This window comes from Pseudopodoces humilis, chromosome 7 (genome assembly GCF_049639895.1).
Source record: "Pseudopodoces humilis isolate 2021_Gansu_Grassland_sample_001 chromosome 7, ASM4963989v1, whole genome shotgun sequence".
NCBI classification, from domain to species: Eukaryota; Metazoa; Chordata; class Aves; order Passeriformes; family Paridae; genus Pseudopodoces; species Pseudopodoces humilis.
This window is the reverse complement of record NC_142206.1, coordinates 47,314,351-47,335,478: the sequence shown is the minus strand read 5'-3', so window position 1 is coordinate 47,335,478 and position 21,128 is coordinate 47,314,351. Positions and strand designations below refer to the sequence as shown.

General features: G+C 38.1%; 1 protein-coding gene across 2 annotated transcripts in view; it reads right to left on the bottom strand.

The window, feature by feature from the left end:
• SLC24A4 (solute carrier family 24 member 4) overlaps window positions 1-21,128 on the bottom strand; it is an 88,205-nt gene that overhangs the window by 16,861 nt on the left and 50,216 nt on the right. Inside the window, exons 3-12 of one of the 2 annotated variants that reach the window (XM_005520182.2) lie at window positions 19,612-19,688; window positions 18,402-18,476; window positions 16,483-16,567; window positions 14,849-14,952; window positions 14,021-14,095; window positions 13,030-13,055; window positions 12,313-12,366; window positions 11,114-11,253; window positions 6,303-6,472; window positions 5,080-5,224 (exon numbers count right to left, since the gene is read on the bottom strand). In XM_005520182.2, the coding sequence (XP_005520239.1) occupies window positions 5,080-5,224; window positions 6,303-6,472; window positions 11,114-11,253; window positions 12,313-12,366; window positions 13,030-13,055; window positions 14,021-14,095; window positions 14,849-14,952; window positions 16,483-16,567; window positions 18,402-18,476; window positions 19,612-19,688 (951 nt within the window). The remainder of the gene's footprint in view (window positions 1-5,079; window positions 5,225-6,302; window positions 6,473-11,113; window positions 11,254-12,312; window positions 12,367-13,029; window positions 13,056-14,020; window positions 14,096-14,848; window positions 14,953-16,482; window positions 16,568-18,401; window positions 18,477-19,611; window positions 19,689-21,128) is intronic. The other variant, XM_014249717.2, reaches the window with a different exon arrangement.

Sequence of the window (21,128 nt, the reverse complement as noted above, 5' to 3'; positions counted from 1 at the left end):
ATGAGAAAGGCTTTCTGAAGTTTACTATCCATTGCTGTTTTTCCAGGGTTTTTTTGTTGATGGTAAACTTAGAGTGAAAAAGCAGCATATCCAGGCTTGCCTAAAAAGATTATGGTTGCAAACTTTTTTCATGCTTCACTTAATTTTTAATTTTTTTTAAATTCCTCTTTTATCTTTTTAAATCTCTCTATCATTTTTCATTTGGGAAGGACAAACCTCAACCAACCAAACAAAAAAACCCCATTTGTTTTTTCTCCAATTAAAAATGATTTTCCAAACACCTGTCCCCTTGGTTCTAATTAAGCTTTGTATTTATAAAGATGAATTTACACCCACATATTATTATCAGTATCAATTCAGTTCTCAACCCGAAAATGTGTTAAAGTAACACATGTGCCTCTACACTAGGAGCTTTGTAATAACCTACACAGCAAGTAAATTTCTATTAGAAAATGATGTTCATCAGAGCTCAGACTGATTGGAAAACTTCAATATAAGTAAATTAGACAATCTGAAAACTTAATTAATTTCTAGTCATGTGCAGTACCCAAAACACAACAGAGAAATACAAATTTTTCTCCCAAGCATCGTACTCAATATAGAAACAACTGAAACAGATATAACAAACTAGATCTATTGTGAATTTTCCATCAGAATTATTTTCCACAGAAAAATGTCTGTTGCAAAACAATATAAAAAATTATTAGAAAATGGCTTTCAATTTTTCATTAGGAAAATTAACACAGCAGCTAACCCTCCATCTTCTTGGAAAATTCTTACTGATTTCAGCTCATATATATTACCCTATAAATTGTGGAGGCAAGAGATTCTCTGTATGAGCACACTAGAAAAAGGCTATGCAGTGTGTAAAACAGTATCCAAAAAGGCTCAAGCCTTTATCATCTTTCCAAGTGGGCACCAGACATATTAAAATATTTTTACTGCAGTTCTCCTGCAACAGACCTTCGGAAACTTTTTTTTTCCCCTTTGGAAAATACCGAGGTTTTACTTCTCATCCTCATTCAAAACAGACTATTTTTCAACCTACTGATACTCTTCTCGGAAGTTTCATTTTCCGGAATACAAGTTCCAAATTCCAGACCGTGAATCTGTCCAAAACAACTCAGATTTCTATTTTCAGCCTGTGCCTCTACCACACTTTGAACATTTGGATTCACGCCAATAATTTTCTTTGAAATACAGAGTTTTGCTACAGCAAAAACTGGTCAACAAAAAAAGAATTTTCTCCAGTACACAGAAACAAGCTTTACTCTTAGAGTTACAATAGGCTTACACAAGACAACACTCAGCCAAAATAAGATATAACTGAAGAGAGGTACTCCCCATATCTTGTTAGACTTGGCTGGATTTTGGCCTGGTTTATTTCCTATGTTTTAACTTTGTTTTCTAAGAGCTACAGCATCCTGAGTGTTCAAGTGAGATACTCTGGGTTTGTCCAGCATGTTTCCAGTAATGGAAGACATGAAGTGAAGCAAGTAGGAGCCAGGTTCAAAGTGAGTAAAAGGGTCTTCACAGAATCATGAAGCTCCTTCCCAAAGGATGTTGTGAGTGTTAAATGTTTGCAAAGATTCAATAACAATTAGATATTAACATTAGGTTAATGAAGAAGAAACACACTAAGGAATTTTAGATCAAAATTTTACATCCAGTCCAGGAAGTTCCTTGAGGTGAAACAGCTGAACAGTAACTCGTCCTGTTACATTCTTCCACAGGCTTCTTCATAAAATCATGTCTCAAGTCAGAATATTGAGATAAACATTTGCTTTGACCAAGTACTAACATTTTAAATGTTGTTCATGTTAATTTTTTTTTGCTTCTATCCTAAATGTTATCTTTGTATTTTGGATCCAAACAAAAATGGATAGGATTGTAATCTCCTTTATTGCCATCTCATTTTAGCTCTAGGAATTATTATTCCTGTTTCAGCCAACACCATCATGACTTTATATAAAGCATCCGTGCTCCAATTCTGTAAGAGAAGTAGTTCTTCATTCCTGTGAAATGATCAGGAGCTGAGATCACAGAGTATTTTAAAGGGTGCTGCACATGTGACAATGGAAGGGATTTAAGCATCCATTAAGAGCTGCACTGAAGTGCTTTTCGGAGTCTGGGCTCTAAAAGACCACTGAGCTATGCAAGGGCTTTAACACAGCATTTTGTTGTCAACATATGCCTGCCCAGTTTTGTCCTATTTTATTCTGATCTGTGGGATGGTTTTTTAAAGTTTAAGACCTGTTTTCAAACTACTGTGGACTAATCAAACTGTAAAGTTTCAAATGTGCTTTTCTCTTGGGAGATAATCATCATACTTTAAAGGTGAGGTCAAGAAAGAAATTCCTCTTTTAAAGAAAATGTGTTTTTTCCCACACAGAAGCCAAAGGCAAAGGCTGTTTGAATGATATCATATGCAGTTTCCATAAAAACTGTATGTTTTCTCCTTTTTCAGGATGAGCCTGAACCACACCCACACTGGGGAGTGAGTATCTCTGGATGTTTGACAAAGGGGATATATGCTGAAACAGTTTGAGACTGTTTTCATGTAACAACTATATTCACTATTTCTGCTTGCTAAAGCTCTACACTTTGCTGAGCATTCCTGTTGACAGAGGATAAAAAAAGAACAAAATGCAAAAGACGCATTTTGAGATGACAAATAATAACTGTGAATCACTCAGAGATGAAACTTTATACTTCACTTACATTTACTTCTGTTTCAGAAAAAACCAACTTGTTCTTGCAAAAATATCTAGAATATGCAATTTGAAGAAAGAAAATCAAATCCCAAATTAGGCTAAAAAATGTGACTACAAAGCAGCACAAAAAAAGGGGTTGGGCCAACTCACAGCCATTGCAGTTGCAGCTCCTAAAATACAAGAGTGGATTTTTTACCTAGGACACCACAACCAGTTGAACTGGAAAGTGGCATTGAAAACTGAAAGCCTATTCTTCACAGAACAATTTACAGCACTGAAATAATACACAGATTTCTGATCTTTAGAAAATGTATGTGCCTTATTCCTGGACTGAAAACATATCAAAGAAAACCAGAGGGAATTCTTGGAAACTCTCTGCAAACTACCTTTTCCCTGAAGCCAGTTTTAAATGTCAGGATTTTTTTAGGCTACTGATTGTGCCACAGTACTGAAACAACAACAAAACATGATGCTGGGTTCTCACATTTTCACCTAACTTATTAAAATGGTGCTTTTGGAAGCATAATGAAATAATTCTCAGTCAGAATATATGAGTTGAGCAATGAGAATCCGACCAATGGATAATCAACTCCAGACAACAGGAATGACAATACATGAAGATAATGATGAGGATTTTATACCATCACTTACTCCCTCTACACAACTCTCTTGAGCTCATGTTGAACTTTTGCTCCATTCAGTATGAACTGAATCACCAGTGGTTCCACTCTGGCCTGTTAAACCTCATTTTAAACACTTTTGAGAAAGTGTTTAAAGATAAACACTTTCTCAAAAGTGCAGAAAAAATACATCTAAAGAAGACGAGTGACATAACTAGTAACTTCCACTTTAGTTCAAAGCCTTTTGTCTATTGTGAACGTCACACACTTAGGAAGATCTAATCTGAAATTTATCTATGTTTTATTCATAAAAAAGCTGCCTGGAATGTAAGAAGAAATGCATGATTGCACTACCCCAATCAAAACTCGTATCCAAAAACCATCTCAGTTTAAAAGTCTTCCTTGCCAACACATGTAAGGGTGGCACTGGTGCTGGACAGAGTGCTCGAGGCAGCAGTGGGATCTCTGTCTCTGGCAGCTCCAAAGCAGCGCTCGGTAACGCGCTTTAGTGGGCACGTGGCAGCGTCGGGGTCACGGCTGCACTCACACAAATACCAGAGGTTTTTCCCAACCTTAATGATTCTAGAATTTGATGATGCTTAGATGGTTTGGGGAGACATTTTTCCTTTTTACAAGTTGTTTATTAATTTCTGTTGTTTTTATTACTATTACTCCTCTTATCATTAATGCACTCGTGTACAAAGCATATTGCTGACTTGGATCCTGTTAGTTCACCATACAGTAAAAATATTTTTTCACTATCTCATGAATGAACAGAAGCCCACCTAATGGGCCTATCTTCAGTCAATTAGTTTGCTTCCATTCCTCACTCCAATTAGTAACTGCTGACTGCAAAAAGCTCCTGTGGGAGCACAGTAACATACGAAAATATACAGTATCATCTAGTCTTCACATAGTATACTTCAATGTTTGTTCAATCACAAGCATCTCTTCTACAATGACTGCATCTGAAGCAATGGGATCACTAAGAAATTAGATATAACATGGAATACCCTTCTTTTTCACTGCATGTGGTATTTATCCATGCCAAGCAATACTTATGTTAAACAGTAATTATGTGACAGACTACGTGTCTGTGAGGGCTGATCTAATCTTTGCTATCTAATCTCCAAAGCATTTGGGCAAGAGTCAACCTGCAATGTGCTAAGGGCACCAGCACAAGAGGTTGGTTATACATAGCCCTTTACACTAAAGAATTTCAAAATAATTTCAAAAGGTGAATGCTATTGTGTACAGCTATTCTAACAACTTTAAACACTCTTTCTCTCCCTAAATATTTTTTTACTTTTCATCCAAGAAGCCTCCCCTGCTACAGTCACTAAAACAATTGATTATATATTTATACACCAAGGTGCATCTGGCCTAGCAATTTCCAGCAAGTCATTATTAACTGTTGACTTCAAAATCACTCACAGCGCAGTGCTCACCAGGTCATTCTGACATGTTTCAATATAAACTCCCCTTTCCTGCTTTCCTTTCACCTCTGGCACATCAGCACTTCTACCATGGCTGTCCATGATGACTGGAAAACACTTTCCTAAGGTCTGGTTTTAGCCACCCAACCTCCAGCCCAGTTTTACTGTCAGCAAATCCATCCTTCAGACAGTCAAACCAATCCCTTTTCTCCTCTCTCCCCACTTATGTTGTCTTTCTTACAACCCAGTGTTTGGCGTTTAAATTATCTTCTTTTCCAGTACTATATACATCTAGAAAGTAAGCCTTACCTGGCACTGAAAATGGAGTTAGACTGTCCTGTTCGTTTTCCTCCACTTGGTTTCCCACAGGGATGTTTCCATTTTCAATATTCTCCTGTCTCCTGTTCTGAAGTGCTTTGCTTGAGCCATTGGCAGACTGGATTAGCCGCTGACGCTGCGGGGTCAAAACACAAAACTGCCACAGTTCAGAAAGTATTTACTTTGCAAAATCTGAGTTTTGTTCTCTGTCCAGCCCCAGTCACAGAAGCCATTGAATTTCTCCTCAAAGCTTTCCTTCCAGTCAACAACAAACATATTGACTGGTAGTGGTCTACCAGTCCTCATCAGGATTCACATCCACTTCAAAATTACTGGCAGGAATCTTCAAGCCATGACGGAGAATGTTGTAATATCTGTTGTTCCACACCATGTTTTAACCAATGTAGTTATTCTAAAGCACTTCTCACTCAAGAGTTCCCACTCAAACCAGCAATAGTACCTTAATCAAATGGTAACACTGAAGACAACTCTGCACAATTAGACTTGGCTTATGAATGACTCATTATTCAGAAGCTTTCCTTCTCAGATCCAACTCTTCTCCCTCCTTAACTCCATTCATTGAGGTAAATTTGAACTTCTATTTTTAATTTCAAAAGCAAGACTAATCCCTGCTGCCCTTGTCCAAGTACATGAAGCTCATAATTGGCCCTGCAGACATGTATAAGAACTGCTGCTGTTCCAACACAATACAATATCAACAGATAACTCAAACAGTCCAGGGCAAATTCCCCTCATGAAAATGTTTTGGGCCATTTTTGAGGACTACAGTGAATACTAAAGAGTAAGCAAATCTCTGAAGAGATCCTGAAGTGTTAATAATACAAGAGTAGTTTTTAAGCATTTTGGTTGCCTTGTCAATTACCCCTTTTTTTAACCTGACCACTTTTGTAATAATCAAAACCAATTCTTCTGCTATAAATAAAATCTAAATGCACACACACACACTGAAATAAACATCTTCTGTTAGGGAGATAAGATAGTCCCTCCTTTTTGACAGCCCTCCCATTAAAACAAGCAGCATCATCGGTTGGGAATCAATCTTCAAATCTGTTCTCATATACCTGCTTGAGAAAGACACAGCTCTATCCCAATGCAGGAACATGGGAGAATCTAAATTCCAGAATCACTATGAGCACAGCTCTTTGGTAGCCCCTCTGCCTCATGGTCATTCTCTGTTTTCCTAATGAACATACCTCGTTAATGATGAGTCGGCTTGCCATCCGCATTCTGGTGCGTGGTCCGAATTTATTCGTAATCATAATCCGTAATCCAGCTTCAGGGAACCGGTACTTGGGAGGACTGGAGCAGATGATCTCATCCACCATCACAACACTGTTTTTGCCATACTGCTGTATCCCCTTCACTAATGATCACAATGGACAGAGTTAGCAGTGTAATTGACCTTACCATGCGTCCCATCCTCCAGAGTCAGGTCTCTTCAGGCTCAGGTGGGGGAAATATTAATCTGAATTTATGAGTTACTTTCCTTTAGTATTTCTGCAGCCTGGTGAATCTCCTCATCAGTTGTGTGCTTTGTTTAGATCACATGCTGGAAAGGGATTTCACTCTACTAAGGTAGCCACCAAGCCACTGTCAGGTTACTGGGAGCAGTTTTTCCCCAGCTGCTCATGATGTAGTTAGTACCAGTTTTCTTTGCTTATGTCCCACTAGAGCTTTGTACCCCTTCTCTAGAAGTGCTTGCACTGCGGCAGTATAGACAGCACCCCTGAAACCTCTAAAGCTATTCCACTGGATCAAGGTGCTGCACATCCAGAAGGTCCTAATGTTGTGCTCACTCCTTCTGGAAATCTTCACTTTACCTTCACAGAATATTTCCAGTATCTCTCACGTAAAAAGATTTGAAATGATGAAAAACAATTGTCAAGAACAAATCTATGCTATAAATAAGCCTTTGCTAATATAAAGGAACCCGTACCAAGTGTAAGATTACAAAGTTAATGAAGTTCTACCCGTAGAGACGAAATTTTATTTGGAATCAACACAAGTACAGGTAAGGACTTCAGAAGCTCACCAACAAACCAATAGTCTCACAAATGCTACAGACTACACACAGCAAGCAGAGCAAGGCTCAGCAGACAGGAGACATACCCATGTGGTGTTAGAAAGCAGGGCAGAAAATACATACATGACTATAATAAATATTAATTGCTACATATAATAATAGATACAGAAAAACAAATTATTTGCTGCTCATTTTCTGCTTTGCTTAGCTTGGCCTCCCCCTCTCCCTCCCCTTTTGCATTGTTACTTACATTAGGAAGAGGAGGAGAATTTAGGAGGTAGAAGTGAAAGATAATTAGTGCATGGTTCCAGTCAGGAAGCAAGGGAAATCTAAGAAAATATTCAACTCAAACAATGGAATTAAAAAGGACCTGTTCTAAACACACAGAAGCCTATATTGTTACTCTTTCACATTGATACAGTGTTGAAATATTTTTGTTTTTCAGGAAGACTGGATCCATGCATGCATCCAAGTCACATCATGCAATAAAGACTTTGCTGTCTCAAGCATCTTCTAGCATATTTGCAGTTAAAGAAATACATCCTCCATAATGATTCAACAGGAAAAACCAGCAATCCTGTAAATCACCAGTAGACATCTGTAACTTTTACCCTTCAGCATCTGAGTGTCTTGCCCTGTTTCACTAAAACGGGTTCAGTGAGTATTTGGGGTCACCTGAAGTGTCACAAATATAAGATCTCTGGTTTCACAAAGAATTTGCCCTACTCAAATAAACCACTCTGCACTCTTGCTTGCAGCTTAACATCTCTAGTACAGAATAGAAGTACTAGTAATTTTACATTTGCTAAATGTAAAGGAGCAATTACTCTCCTCCATCCCAACACCTAAACCAAATTAACCTCTGTGAATACTGTGGCTGATGATGCAAATAAGGAGCACATCCACTCCAGTGACCCTTGGAGTGCAGCAGCTTTTCTGTGAAGTAATACTCAGCCAGACAGGTTTCCTAGGAATCAGTCCTCACAGAATAGGAGTCAACCACATAAATGTAACATTTGCTTCAGTTGAAGTGAAAGAAATGTTTGACAGCAATGCTGGTAAGGCAAAAAGACCAGATATTAACAGTCTCATCAGATTAACTGCTCCCAAGTGAGCTCCTCCAAAGAATTAACCAAAATGCTTTATCTTACAGTGACATGAAAAACGCGGAAGCACTGAAGTTATTTTGAAACTGTTTCTTAGAGCCCTAGGAAGACAGTGAACAAACACTCAGCTTTGATTAAAGTACCATAATTAAAAACTCAGTGCTGATGTAGAATACCTCATGCTAAATAAACATATAAGTAATTGCAGCTATTCTGACTTACTGCAGCACATTGCTTTTTATTATTTTCATGATTTTCAGTTTGACTCCCTGTGCCTGTAAAAATATGTATCTTACCCCATATAGTATGGACTCCACCTAAAAGTTGTTTTAAGAAATGTATAAAGGAGAAAATAATTTTGTACTTCTAATTTGTGATAATTCTTAAAAAAAAAAATAAATCTGAGAAAAGCTTTTCTTTCCAACAAACTTTCTGCTCACAACCAAAGGTTCATCACCAACAGCCCTGTCAAAATCAACAGAAAGCTTCTTGATGTCTTTAGCTCTGAAACCTGGTCCCTCAGAAATTCACTTTTGTCCAAAATTTCTGGTTTCAGGCAGGGGTCAAACCATGCCACCTGGTGGAAATTCGGGTCAACATAATAAAAGGCAAGGGTAACACAAATTTGTACTTTGAAAATTGGAGTAGTATTCACAAAGTACATCTATTTTGCCTTTACCTGTGTTTGCAGAACTCACCCTTGAAATGAAATTTTTCTTATGGTGAAATCTGTCCTTTTTCTTTCTCAAACTTGAGTGATGAAAAGATTTTATATTGTACCACAGGAAGCCGTTGAAAGTAATGAACCTTACAAGCATAAAAGAGCTTTACAGTGTGTCCTAAACCACTACACACTGTTACACCTTTTACCTGCACCCTGAGCAACACTATCCTTGCTAGAAACAAAGTTCCTCACCCAAAGCAACTGTTCCTTTATGGGAAGTAATTGGGCTTTCCTCCTGTGGAAAATCAGATTAAGGTCAAACCTACACCTTGGTGAAGCCAAGAGAGGTTTTCTGGTGGATCCTAGAAGCTGCTAACCAGTGGTTGAAAGCAAGGCAGAGGCCAGCCCCAGTTCCCTCCTTGCTATTAGCAGTGCTCCTTTCTGAAAGCTGCTGCTGGGGAAAATGCAGCTCAACTTGTGAAGCCAGCATGTGTCAACTAAGAGGAAGCCACTGATGGGTCATGGCATACTTTGAGAGAAGAGGAGAGAAGCTAGAGGCAGCCATGTGACAGTTTTCTAGGACAGCATCTTGACACATAAAGCAGTTAGGCTAACACTGCCATCCTCCCCTCCCACTGCTCACTCCATATCCTTAATCTCTTCTTTCTGTACCTTCTCATCCCAGCCACGTTTGCCTACGACACTATCCACACTCCTGCTCTTTGAGCAGTTGCCCCTCCAATGCAGTGTGTATTTGTGTAATGGGTGATGGAGAAGGCAAAGGGCATCTGACTGAAACTGCAGTACCAGGGCATCTTTGAGGGAAAATCAGAAAAGAAATCTGATGTGGACCGTTGCTGGTGGAGCTTCCTTGCTTCTTTCTCCATGTTCTTCACCAAGCATTGAATAATTTCCTTGAAAAGGAAACAGGTGGACAGGCAAGCACTCAGTGCTATTGCCTCTTTACCACAAGGACTAGAGGGGAGAGCCTGCTGGGAGATGACCTCAGAACCCAAACTCCTAAAAAGTAAAAACCACTAATATCTGTGGTGTTCCATTGGATTACCCTTTTCCCATGTCTCCACTTGAGTACAGGAGGCATCTGTGGAACCTTGCATGGACACAAATCCACATCCAAGTGACAGACCTCACTATATGAGAGACAATGCTGCCAAAAGTTCATTATAAAATGAGAGGTATTTCAAAGTCACCGTCACTTAGTTATGCTACAAGGTCATATGAACAATAATTTTAAATGAGTATTGTCTAATCACCTTATCTAGGACCAGAGCAGCAGTGTGCTGTCACTGAATAAACCTGTAGCTACCTATATCTGCCTTTAAGAAATCCCAGCCTAAACACAAAAAGCAGAAAAGAGTGGGATTCTCTGAGTCTGCTCTAAGTTCCTGTTTGGCATTATTTGTTATTAAATGAGGATCTTTCCAATGCTACCAACATTGCTGATGAGCTCAGCCTCCTAGAATGGGAGATGTTTGTGAAGAACAGAGGAGACCTCACTTGTTAAGAGCAGCCCAAGTACTCATTAAATCACATGACTTGTGCTTTGAAAGTGGAGTGATTTGGCTCTACAGAGAAAAGAGAGAATGGGAGAGAAGAGAAATAAGACAAAGATGAAAACTGGCTTAGAAAACAAGCCAAAAATACTCAGATATTTTTGCTTAATTTCAGTACCAGAAACTGGATATCATCTTCTTTACTTTATGACAAAGACAGAAATAGCAAAGAACCTGCATTTTTTGATATTACATGTGTCTGCTGATGTATACAGACTATTTAGGCATGTGAAAACCAATCTTCGGAGGATCTGAACCCAACATGTAACCCCTCTTGCCCACTGATCTGCCCCATCCTTTCCTTCAACATCCACATCTCAGCTTCTCATTCCAAATTAATTTTTGAAGTGAAAATTGCCTTCTTCTTGGTAAAAAAAAATGTATTTCTTTTACAATCTTGTGGCTCATCACTGAACAGGAGATAAAAAGGGAGTAAAATTGCCAATGTGCAAAGCAGCTTGTTTTCAGAATATTAAAATTTTTTTATTTTTTTTTTTAATGTGGCAATCTGACAGCTGAATAATCAAGTTAACCCTGCTTACAATTGAATAGTGACACTGTTTTGATCCTCATTAAAGAAATAGAAAGGATATCCTGTGAGCTACTCTTTTTCCAAGTCCTGTCTGCTCAGCCTTACCTTTCCATAGTAATGGAATGGATGGGTCATCACAACTAGAGTAACATTTATTACCATCTTCCAGCTCATTGTTGACTGTGTCACCATTTCTAACATTCTTGCTTTTAAGGGTGAAGAAATTTTGCATCCTCATGTTGTACCTGAAAGGGCAAAGGAAAGGTCTAAAAAGGTTGGATTTTTTTGCATTTTCTTGGCAAACTTTTAAGCCATCTGAGAACAACCTATTCAGGCAAGCAGTAAATCCTAGTTGCAAATTCTCTGACCACTAACAGGAAGTGAAGAGAAAGGACTCTCCAACTCAATGGCAAGCTGATGGGAAAGCAAGGACTGCACCCATCTCTCCTACATCAAACTGCGAAGAGGCACTAGAGCAGATTTACTGAAGGCAAGATGATGGAACTGTGGATTTTGGAGCCAGGACATTCACTATACAGCAGTTTCTTTCCTCCTGCATCAGCTCACAATTCACCTCACTGTTTCTTTCAGTACTGTGTTCCCTGTGGGAGGCTTTTGGGGCATTTCTGGGACTGCTGACCAAACCCTTCTAAAGACAGCATGTATCTATTTTAGCACTAGGGTGGTATCTAAGAGGGCTGGCAATGAACTCTGCTAAGACTCGATGTAGGAGAAAAGGGAGTTCCAACAGGGTGATTTGTGAGGGGAAGGCACCAAGGGATGTAAGTCTAAGCAACTTGCAATAGAAGGGTGGACTCACAGACACTTGCAGTAACAGTCAGACCTCTGACTCTCCTGTCAGAGGCAGTGACACAGCAGAAGAAGATGTGAGTAAACAATCTGGTATGAGATAGTCTGAAGATAAATACATGCTTAGCACTCTGTCTAATGTTCCTTGACCTTGTTCTCCAGGGAGTACAAAGTATGTGTAAAAGCTGACATGATGTGTTTACAATCTAGGGTACCCTGCAACTTTTCATATGCCTTTGTATAAATGACATTTTTCTCAACTTTTTCTGAAAGCTACTTTACCTCTGTGCACTATGAAAAGGATACATGGAAGTAAGTATTTGTTGCTGATTGATCACAAACCTAGAATTAAAGTGGTTAAGCATAGAACCCAACAGAACTTACACAGAATCATGACTGGCTGTACTGCCCTCAGGCAGGAAGGCCAAGGACAAAACAAGACCGAAAAAATGACGGTCAGTTAGCATCCAAAAGTTACAGTAAGAAGTACTTACTTCATGATAAGTATGTAGAATGAATACATAATGATGAGTACAAGGCTTTCCCACCTCAAAAAGACAGAAAGAAGTGTTAGAAGACCATTCAAACAGCTGTACTCTTTACAACTTTTATGTAGGGGTGTGCCTTAAGCATCTGGTACAAGTCACATTTGCGCACACAGGACTCACATCATTAAGAATAGATGGTGTCTCAGCAGAATGAGAGGGGAAGCAGACTCTCAAGTTTCAATAAACATGCAAATAAAATGCAATGCATGTATTTCAGCAGTGTGCCATGCAGACTGAAACCAGAGCTACTCTCTGAGGATTGCAACACCAAAGCCTTTTGTCATTTCACTGCTGAAGCACAGGCAAGGCACTCTGAGAGCACTGTCAGAAGGTGCCTAGGATCTACTAGGATTTACACTGGAGTGGCCTTTGGAACACCTGGAATCCCCATAAATGTTAACAAAGCAGAAGAGGTTTGGTTTCTCTCTCTGCACACGGGAATCTTCAGGCCTTACACAGAGTCTGTTTCCTGATTCTCACATTTTCTTTTAGTTTTCTGTGACCATCACAAAAACTAAGCCCAAACAAAAAACACATTTCCTATGTGTTCAATCCAGCTCATACTCCCAGTGTGTAGAATGAAAGCAAATTACACTACAGCTGTATTTACTGATGAGCCTCATGGCAAATACAGGACTGCATGGAATTATTTACACAACTTACCATTCTATTTTCTCATCATATATGAACTAGAAGGAAAAAAAGGAAATATAAATTGACCATTTCTCTAATCTATCTCAAAAAACAACCAAATTTCTTCAGCAAGTATCAGCCATATCTAGACAGACCTACTCAAGTTTTGACCCTTTCTAACAAGAACTTCCACTGTGTGGATTGTGCCCCTCACAAAACACAAACCTTGTGAACAAGGCCTGTTTCAAGTACTGTTAAGGGAAATGGTGCAAGCACGTGAGAGACAGATACACACTCATGTACCCACATGCTATGCTGTGCAAATGACAGCAAAGTCACTTATTCGAAAAAAACTTGATTCTTTAGTGCTTCTAACAGCTGGACTAGTTTTAGCAGAACAGGCAGCCACTTCTCCTCTTGGGTCAAGTGGTTACACACATTTTGCTGCACCCTGTGTAACTGCTGTTACTGAATACACAGCTAGTGATCCACTTGTATTACAAGATACAGACTGAGTGGATTCTTCCCAGCCTTGCCACCAGAAACATTTAATGTGTACATTCAGGAGCTACTACACTGCTCTAGATGAACAAAGCGGTATCTGATCTGTGCTCTACATGGAAAAGCTTACCCAAATCTGAAATAAAATTACTGTGTAGAAGCAAGAAACAGCCACCTTTCTCTATTTAAAATAAATGTGTAGCTCAAAATTTTTCACCTCCACAACAAGAAGTCTCTTAAGTCTGAGGAGAGTGCTCTGCATAACAGTATCCCACTGCAGAACTTACAAACCCTAGGTACAAAATGAATGGACACAGATGGACATGGTGGGCACATATTCCATGGGGCTGTATGAAATTTTCATATTTATACAACATTGTGGAGCTCAGCCCTCACTTCCAGATGCCACTAGAACTAGCTAGGAAAACAATCACTTGCCAGCATGTATCAATACACTAATTTTTTGGTCCTCCAAAAATTCAAGCAATGAAACATAGTAAATGGTAAGAGAACTACTTACAATAATAAGTATGATCACAGATATTGTGTAGTATACAGAATCCCGGAACACAGCCCACTGGGTGAGACAAACCACCTGAAAAATACCACACCTTCAGCTAACAAAAATATGGGATTTCAAAAATACGCAAAAAGGCCCCTACTTTAAAATAACTTAAAATAAATATTTAATAAAATAAAAATAGGTGTGTGAGCAGAGTAATTATTATTGTAATTAGAAACAATTCTGAAACCAAATGCAGTTTTATGCCACCATGAAGAAGTATCAGTCTCAGACAATGGATCTATAATAAGCATCAGTAATAAAAATCATATAGAAACTTCTATTATTGAAATACATTTCTTACTAACGATACTTGATTTGGTCATAATTTCAATTGTAAAGTACAATTCATTGCACTGCAGCAAGTCAATTGTTCCTCATCCCTTTTATTTTGTGGATATATTTGACTTAATACCTAAAAGAATATGATAAACAGTTTAACCATCTATTGAGTAAATGGAGAATCTCATGCTTGTGTCCCAGATTCTTTGACCGTACCAGGAAGGATCAGCAGATGCCACTGATCAGTTGACTGCAAACAGTACTGTATGAAGAGGAACCAGTCTCTTCTGTATGCTACATGTTTAGAGTGCTGACACTACAGGTGAACATTTTGGAAACATTCAGTATTTGTAAAGCATTTATAAAGTCTTCCAATCCTTGAGGTTTTTCACAATGCCATTTTTGTCTGTGATTTTGCCTTTTTTCTTGTTTTTTTAACATATGCTCATTGAAACATCTGAATTGTAAGCAATTGAACTATGTAAAGACAAGTATCTTACTAACCTGTCCTGCAAACAGTCCACAGACACCAACAATGCAGAGAATGTTGAAAACTGCTGAACCAACAATGGTCCCAACTCCTACATCTCCATGAGTGATAAATACACCTGCAGAGGGAGCAAAACATACATAACTACCTCTGCCATTTAATTTCAGGTCACTCAGAACATGTACTACTTGAAAAGTAGAGACTGTTTCAAAGATTAACCAAAACATGTTTCATAATTAAGGGCCCCTCCTCCGTGTGGTAATTTGTGCTTTTAGTCTAACTAGCAGCTCCCCAGCTGTGACTTAAAACCTTTGTACTTTTAAAGATGTACTTTTTGTACTTGTAAAGATGTACTTTTAGTAAATTATTTCTCAGCTAGTTAGTTCAACAGTAAGTTCTCTGGTTCACAGCTTAGTTTTTAGCTGTGCAATAGTCCATTCAGATGAGCATAAAACATCTCCAGTCACACCAGAAGCACAGAATTTAAAGCACAGAAATCCTCCAAGGTGAGCAACCAGATAACTTGATAAAGATACTTGATTGCTAAAGAGAGCCTAAAGGCTTACACTCACTGCTTTTCAAGAAGTTGAATGTGAGGTCATTGTGCATTTCTTTGGACAGTATTTCCCTAAAGTTTGTAAAAATGTTAGTTGGGATAAAGCCTACAAGGGCTTCTCTAAAGATTTATCAAATTTAGGCCATCGAGCTGCTAGAAAGCTACAACTTAGTTGCCATTACTGAAATTTGGCTGGACAAATGCCACAGCTGGAGTGCTGCTGCCAAGGGCTGCTGTAGAGGGCCAGCTGAGGGCAGAGCAGCGGGGTGGCTGCCTCTGAGGAAAGGCTGAGCGAGCTGTGCTTGTTCAGCCTGGAGAGGAGAAGGCTCTGAGAAGATGTTGTTACAGCCTTTCAACACTTAAAGGGATCTTACAGGAAAGAGGAGGACAAACTTTTTAGGGCCCCTAGGACAAGGAGTTATGTTTTTAAACCAAAAGAGAATAGATTCAGACTAGATAAAAGGAATAAATCTTTTAAAATGGGTGGTGAGACGCTGGCACAAAGATGGCCCACCACTGGAAACATTCAGAGTTAGGTTGAATGGAGCTCTTCGCAACCTGATGCAGTTGGAAATGTCGCTGGTCTAGATGAACTAGATGTCCTTTAGAGATCTCTTCCTCTAGGTGGGGTTTCAGGAGAGCAGGGTAGAGGGGCAGAATCACCACCCTCAAGCTGCTGGCCACACTGCTTTTGGTACAGCCCAGGACACAGTCGGTTTTCTGGGCTGCAAGTGCACACTGGCTGCACAGTGACAGATCATGATGAGCTTCTCATCATCCAACACCCCCAAGTCTTTCTCCTCAGGGCTGCTCTTAATCTATTTCCAAATATATCAAATTACTTCTCAAGGGACTTCAATAAATCTCTTCTTTTGCATCCTGTGTTCAGAATCAGACATTCCTCTCTGTGTTTTGAGAGAAGACTCACAGTTTCATGAGATATTTTGAGTAGTTAATTATACCATGAACCACAGACTACCTGACAGCTGCAATTGCTGATTATTAATTGTCAGAAGAACAGGTTCCTGTGCTTGATCTACTGCTGATTCTTTAACAGCAGATCTCAAAAAAGCTTGTGTGTGGGCTCCATACCTATAACAGATGCAAACAGTTCTGGGGTGGAGCTCCCTGCTGCCATGAATGTGGCTCCAGCAACATCTTCACTCAAATGTAGTTTCTAGAAGAAAACAATCGGTAATTTCAGTACTGCTACTGTAATTACATTGTGGAGTTCTACAGTTATATATGTAAATGGAGCTGATTAAAGAAAAGTATCTCTGCAGATTTAAAAGGATTGTAAACATCTCAAATTGTTTTCATTAATTTACTTTTGTAACTCTAAACACAGTCATTAAATTCCCCAACTCTTAAGGCTTCTAAAATTTAAAAATGAAAATGAGTAACAGAAAAATATAACCTTTGTGAATAAATCCTACAAACATCAGGCTTGATTCTGGCTTCACTTTTCAACCATGTTAATCAAAAAGTGAGTCCGCTGACACAGATAGAATTAGTCCACTTAGACACAGGGAGGGTTGTGTATGGTAGAGAGATCTATTTTTATGATGGTGTCTCTTAAGCTCTAATAGGATATAGATAACTTAGAGTTCTCAGACCAGCACGAACACGTGCAGGTCCACAAGTGGGCTCCATCAATTTAGCAGTCTGAAGATCTTTCCCCTGAAATATAAACATGGTTTTATGGAGGCGTTTTTTCCTTTTCGAGAGTCTCTAGGCTCATCTTTAGTACATTATTTTTCTTTCAAGAATAGAAAAGTAAATAGTGACAAAAGGAGAAGTAAAAAAATCCTGTATTTTTCAAGCAGTTTGCCTGACAACATCTTAAGCTGATAACAATGGCATCCTACACATCTTGACAAAACATAAACACTAATATGATCTATTACCATTCATACTGCTCCAGGAGCTCAAACCTAAGTGTGCTATCTGAACTCTTGGTAGCTGTTTAAATGTTCAGAACATAGGATAAGATGTACAGGTTTTATCAAGGATCAATAACCAGTAATTGGTACAACCAACCCATGTAACTTAAATAAATTTCTAAGGTGCATGCTGAATACAGAACATCTGAAAGGGAAAGAAAAGATCCCAACTGAGTATTTGACTACTACTGATCACCCTCCTTATTATTCTATTTGTTCTTCAACTGGTAAGTGTAAGCTTACAGCTCTGAGTAACACCAACGGGTATTTAGTACATTTAGCACCAGGAAAACGGACTTTTAAACTAGCTACAAAAAAAACCCCAGGAGTTTTTCAGAAAATGGTCACTCTTGTCTAAAAGAAAAGGAGATGAGATTTTCATTTTGCCTGTAAAAAGGAGTTAAAATCTACATTTGTATAATGTATTCATTTTGTTTACCAAAATCATATTCAATACAACATTTACATGCCATGTATAAATTCTACTCTGTCACAATCAACTCAATTAGAATCCCAACACATAATTTTGCAAAGTCTTCTCAAAAATTATGTAAAGGCATTATGTTACTTTTTTCTTTTGCATATAAAATATGTATTCTGATTCCATATCCAAGGTACATACTTTTCTCACACATTTTCTCTTTTTCCCACTTTATGCTAGGGCCACATTTACTTCCCTTCTCCTTGCTGACATGGTGGTAGATGTGCAATAAGAATTTTATAGCCACCATATTAATTTCTGTAGCTATGATATCTTTCCACAAGATACACGGAGTACAATAATAAACACAACTCATCCATAACCCATACCTTTCCTACTTACATCCTTCAGGTATTTAAGAGTGGGCTTTACCATATGATCTCATGAAATCTTTGGGCTTTTTTCTGCTTGAGTGTGACCAGAGAAACAAGTGTGCACAGACCACTGGTTCATTTTTTGAGGGAAGGTCAAATCATTTGAAAAGGGTCAAAGCCAAAAAGACAGGAAAGAACTCTGAACAATGATGATACAAAATTTTTGATTCTCTAAATAAATTTCTAAAAGAGTAATAAAGTTTGTTAACATACCTCACAAATTTTCTCTAAGGATGGAACAAAGAAGTCATCACATACTATGGCCAAAGCATAAAACATATAAAGAGCCTGTAAAAAAAATAAATCAGGGAATACTTCAGATTTGTCTGTACATGAAAAGAGGAAAAAAGGCAATTTTTTTACCTTTATTCAAACTAGCAGAAATATGTAGCTTCAATTTTTATTCCATTCCAAATAAAAATCTCCCTGTTGATGAAGTTATGACATAAAACCAGATTTTTGAATGCAAGATCTCATTTAGAACAAGAATGTTTGTCAGACCCTAAAATATGAAAGGTACCATACTTTGACAGGATGCCACAACAGATTTCATATAATGAAAAGTAACAGGTAAAGCTACAAAGTTATGTAGGCACCTTCTATATTTTTAACTAATTATCAGACCAATTAATTAAACAGAAAGTAAAAGTGGACCCTGGCCATGGATCACTGAACCAAAACACTTAGGAATGATCCTGGTTCCCTACATCCATGTGATTCTCCCACTGCCTTAGGCAGCTTTTTGTGCTGTGCCCAGGCAGTGGACTTAATCCTGCTGTTGTCCATCAAACACAACTCCATTATACTTTACTTTCTCTGAGCTGGGAATCAAAAACTGGAGCCTGCAGACCTCAATTGCTTTGTTTTTAATACAATAGGAAATAAAACTCCACACGATATTTTCTTTATTTCTTCAGGGCTGGTTTGTGTTTTTTTTTAATTATAATTGCATCTATTACACAGAGGCACAAAAGAAGAGACTCAGGAAACTTCCACATCATGCTTGATGTCATCAACTAAGGAATCCCAAACTCTGTCTATAAAACATGAAATATACATCATGTGATCCATTCTGCCAGGATTTTATTTCCAAGAGGGTGAATGAATAGGTGCTGCAAATTCAGACTTGCATCATTTTCCTAAATCATGGAGCCATAGAATCACTTAGGTTGGAAAAGACCCTTAAGACCATCAAGTTCAAGTGTTAATCCAACAATACCAAGCCCACAACTATACCATGTCCCCAAGGTGTGACCTTTTAAGAAATTGTACTCATATGGATGCATTAGAAATACTCAAAGTATTAAAAACTTGATATATACAGAACTCTACTTAGTAAGGTCACTATGATGATTAATCTTATTAAAAAATAAAAACTGAGTAAAAGGGGAAAAAAAATTAAACACAGTAGAGAAAAACTTACAGCAATGATATGAAGCAGAATTCCTCCTTGCTGACGTTCTTTATTTGTAAATATATCTTCAGGAAACTCATTAATGGCTGAAAGAAAAACATATATTTTCAAAAAAAATGTACAGCATGTAGAAACGGAAGAATAAAAAATAAGGAAGCATCTGTAGAAACATATGACCAAACATAAGTGCCTCTTCTGATATATTACATTACAGCTTGCCACTTCAGAATTTCTTTAGTGCTCTGTAGTTTTGAGACACTGTATAATCACAGTTGACACTCTTACAGGAACACAGTACAGGATAATTCACAAACTATTGGTCAAGATGCAGCAATCAGCAATGCTTTAATCTATTTTATATGTTTTATAAACATTTTAAGATGCCAACAGAAACCTATATGCATGTAACAGCCAAACAGGTTCCTTGTAGTAATACACTGCTAAATATAATAATATAGGAATATCTAGTATAATAAAATATGAAGTATCATTCCCTTTCCATGAGAGTGGAATACTCTTCTGGAATAATACTGAAAAACCATCAGCTTTAAGAATTTCTTGTCAGTTACATTAGCTGACAAAAGCAAAATTTTTCCAGAGCAGCTATTCCCTACCACATTAAATAATGTATAGTAAAAAATTAGTAAGCACACAAAGCATGTGTTTTTTAATAAATTTTGCCTATTAAAAACTAATATTATCTGAAGTGATTAGTAAATAGAAAAGCATAAAGGAAACTTCTCCTGTCAGAGAAAAGACCCAGATCTACAGCTGCTGGCATCTCACACAATATGGTTGTTCTTACATCACTGGTTACAATGCCATGCCCACATGGATGTATTCAGGACACACATGCTACTTTTCTCATTGCAAGCCCCATTTTTCCCTCTGTCTCCATTCAAGCTGTGGCTGTGAGAATACACATAGGACAGCAAAGAACAGAGCCTTGGCCCGAGTCTCCAGCAATGATAACAGGACCCTGCACACAAGGCAGATCTTTTCACATAACTGGATGCAAAGGGGTGCAGCTCCCATCACAGGTATTTGTGCCAGAAGTGCCAACCCCTTACTGCCACCATATGGCACAAAGAATCTATCCCTGTCTCCTAACCTGGCAAACTCGATGTGTTATCTGGGAAGCTACCTGGTACTCTCATTCAGATGTCTTTATAATATTCCCAGTACAATTATTAAAAATGGTTAAGTTAGTACAAACTGAAGTTTTAAGAAGCATGAATAAAAATCACCATTTTTCTAATCTTTCTAAGGGGATTTTACTTATCTGAAGTTATTACCAAATAGGAAATCAGAAGTCCCGAGGACATCAAAGGTAAGAGCCAGAAAATAAAAACAAGTGTAGGCATGTAGTCACAAAACAAAAGCAAAGCAGCTTCACTACAAACTGTCCTGCTTCACCAACAGTGATAACAGTGTATTCTGGTGATAAAAGCATTAGTAATAAATAACTACTTGTAATAAATACCTGCTTGTCTCACAGAGATAATATTACATGAATTAACACAAAG